The sequence below is a fragment of the Fulmarus glacialis genome, unplaced genomic scaffold (assembly GCF_000690835.1).
Source record: "Fulmarus glacialis isolate BGI_N327 unplaced genomic scaffold, ASM69083v1 scaffold8115, whole genome shotgun sequence".
Taxonomy (NCBI): Eukaryota; Metazoa; Chordata; class Aves; order Procellariiformes; family Procellariidae; genus Fulmarus; species Fulmarus glacialis.
The window spans coordinates 1-2,815 of NW_009211088.1; the positions used below are offsets into that span (position 1 = coordinate 1).

Below are 2,815 nucleotides of genomic sequence, written 5' to 3' on the forward strand. Positions count from 1 at the left end.
CCCCCCGTTCCGCCCGGGAGAAAAGGTTTTTAGCGATATGGCAACGCAGCAGAAGAAACTGTGGCGTGTGCGGGGTACGGTGTAGTATGGGGGTGCTCTGCTGTGATCCAAGCGATATTTTTTTGTGGTCGTAATGTGTCTTTTTTTCTCAGTCTCCCAAAAAAGTTGGTGATGACATCGCCAAGGCCACGGGGGACTGGAAGGGGCTGAGGATCACGGTGAAGCTCACCATCCAGAACAGGCAAGCTCAGGTACTAAACGCCAGAAGGGATGGCTTAGTGGTGCAAGCGTCAAGCGCAGCTCTGCTTGCTGGAACCACAAGCTTAAATCCCGGCAGGGTCGACTCAGCCCTTCATCCTTCCGAGGTGGATAAAATGAGTTCCACACAGTGAATTGTGTGGGGGTCTTCTGGGAAAGACCTTAAAACACCTGTGTGAGCCTTCTGAGCACCTCTGGCTCAAATCTGGTGGTGGTTGTGTCTGTGTATGAGTGCTGGGGCTTGCCAGGCTGAAGGTTCCCAGCCTGTGAGCAATGGGAAGAGATCTGCCCACATGCAGAAGTTGATGTTTTATCCTGCTGCAGATAAATTGTTCTTTCTTACCAGAAAAAAACTATTTCAAGCAACATAGAAATTAAAAAAAAAACCCTCCTTATCTAGTCCTGTAGCCACCCGCCACTATACCTGTCCTGAATTCCATGGCTGGTATATTCCAGTGGTGAGCTGAGAGGAAGCCCCAGTCCAGGAAGCAGTCCTCTTCTGGTTGTGGGGAGGCCTGTGCCGAAAGGCTGGGAACAAATTTCTGTGTCACACAAAAAAACCTTGTGAACTAACCAAAACCGCAGTGCTCTGGCAGTAGCTTTCCAGGAATTGACTGCTTCGTTGAGTCTTTTCATGGGTTACCTAATTCTGCTTGGAGGGGGGGAAAACCTAATCTCTTTTCATTTAGATTGAGGTTGTTCCTTCTGCCTCTGCTCTGATTATCAAAGCTCTAAAGGAGCCTCCTCGTGACAGAAAGAAGCAGAAAAACAGTAAGTTTTCATCTAGCTTTAGTTTTGAATGTGGCTTGGTGCTAAGAGGGGAATAGGTACCTGCATCTTAGATTATTCAGCGTAAGCTGGCAAACACGTGTCGTGGGGCTGTATCTTGGGCGGTGGGAATTCCTTAGATGTCAGAGTACAGACACAGTTTGTATGCCAGCAGTTCAGTTTCTTGGAAGATGGGGTAGAACAGCCACCTGCCACTGTACCTGTCTTGTAATGCATTGCCTAGTACAGTCCAGAGGTGAGCTGACAGAAAATGCCAACTTAGGAAACAGAGTTATTCTTCTTGTGGGTAACTTTGTGCCGAAGTCTGGGAACAGGCATGCTGATTGCAGCCCCACTGTAGTTGTAAACGCTCTGGTTTCCCTGTGGCCTGAGTGCTGGGAATGGTGCTTCTCTAACGAAGCACGGGGGACTGGAAGTGCCCTGTGTTTACATGAACTTATTGGTGCTGTTGCTTTCCTTCACAGTTAAGCACAGTGGCAGTGTCAGCTTTGACGAGATAGTGAACATTGCGCGGCAGATGCGGCACAGATCCCTGGCTCGAGAGCTCTCGGGTAAGTGTTGGGGTTGCACTGAGTCCTCCCTCTGCTTGCTCTGAGTGCCTGAGCCACGTTCTGGTCTGATTCCTGGGAGGGCCCCGTAGCTGTGGTGTGGTGGTGGAGCTCCTCATGCAGCCTGGCCGCTCAGGCACTGAGCACCAGAGGAACAGCCTTGTGCTGGCTGTGTGAGCCAGCCTCACGCCTTCTGGTGAAGGTGGTACAGGATGGCGAAAGGTACCTGGCAACAGATGTGCTTTCTGGTGTGTTCCCTGGAAACAAGTATGCGAGGTGTGGCTAAAGGGGCTTGCTGTCCCGCTTGTTAGCCCCATGGCTATGGCCTGTGAACCCCAAAGGGAGGGAGGGATGGCTGAGGGCTCTGAGGAATTGCGTTCTCTGTGTTCTTCAAAGCTTTTCCTGTGGTGAAGCACTGACAAGCTGTATCTTCCCACTGCAGGGACGATCAAGGAGATTCTTGGAACTGCCCAGTCTGTGGGCTGCAGCATCGATGGCAGGCACCCACATGATATCATTGATGACATTAATAACGGTGCAATTGAGTGCCCAGCTGTAAGTATCCATCTCTGACTGAAACTGCTGTATTAGGCTATTTACTAAAAGGCTCTCTACTAATGAGCTGTATTTGCTTCTTTCAACAGAGCTAAGACTGCAGAAAAGAAGTTGCCATATGAAGGCTCCTTAAGTTTTTTGTAGCACCTTAAATACTCAATAAAAGACCCAGTTGTCTGCAGTGTTGCTGGCTTAATTTGTCCTTGTCCCATGCTGCATGAATAGTGGCCTTTGGCTGGGGACCACCTGCCCTCTGCATCAACCAAGGTGATGGTTCTTACACAAACTTTTAAGCTAGAAGATGCTCATTTCCCATTTGCTGCCCTGAAATCATTTGCTTGCAGCAACACTGAGTTTAGAGAGTGGAATTGCCTCAAGCCAGCACTCCAGTAAAGAGCAAATGTTGCTAACTTGTGGCCTTTGCTCTCTGTGAGCTCTGTTCTTGCCAGTGCCAAATGTGCAGCTCAGAGCAGCAGGTGTTGCCTGTCGTTGGGTGAGTGCTGTAGTTAACAGGTCCAGCTTCCCCTGAACCACTACAGCCAGGACACAAACACACACAGAGGCTTGAAAATAGCTTTGCAGGCTGCCTGCCTCGTAACCCTGTGCTAGCGTAGCTGCATGTGCTTGTGGGATGGAAGGGCTCTGACTAGTCCCTGTCTGAAATG

General features: G+C 49.9%; 1 protein-coding gene across 1 annotated transcript; it reads left to right on the plus strand.

The window, feature by feature from the left end:
- Window positions 1–152: 152 nt before the first annotated feature.
- RPL12 (ribosomal protein L12) lies at window positions 153–2,330 on the plus strand (the record flags this gene model as incomplete). Its single annotated transcript, XM_009577389.1, has 5 exons — window positions 153–251; window positions 948–1,029; window positions 1,512–1,598; window positions 2,038–2,150; window positions 2,240–2,330. Coding segments are annotated over 5 exons (387 nt in total), but the record flags the coding sequence as incomplete, so codon positions are not given.
- Between the last annotated feature and the right edge of the window lie 485 nt (window positions 2,331–2,815).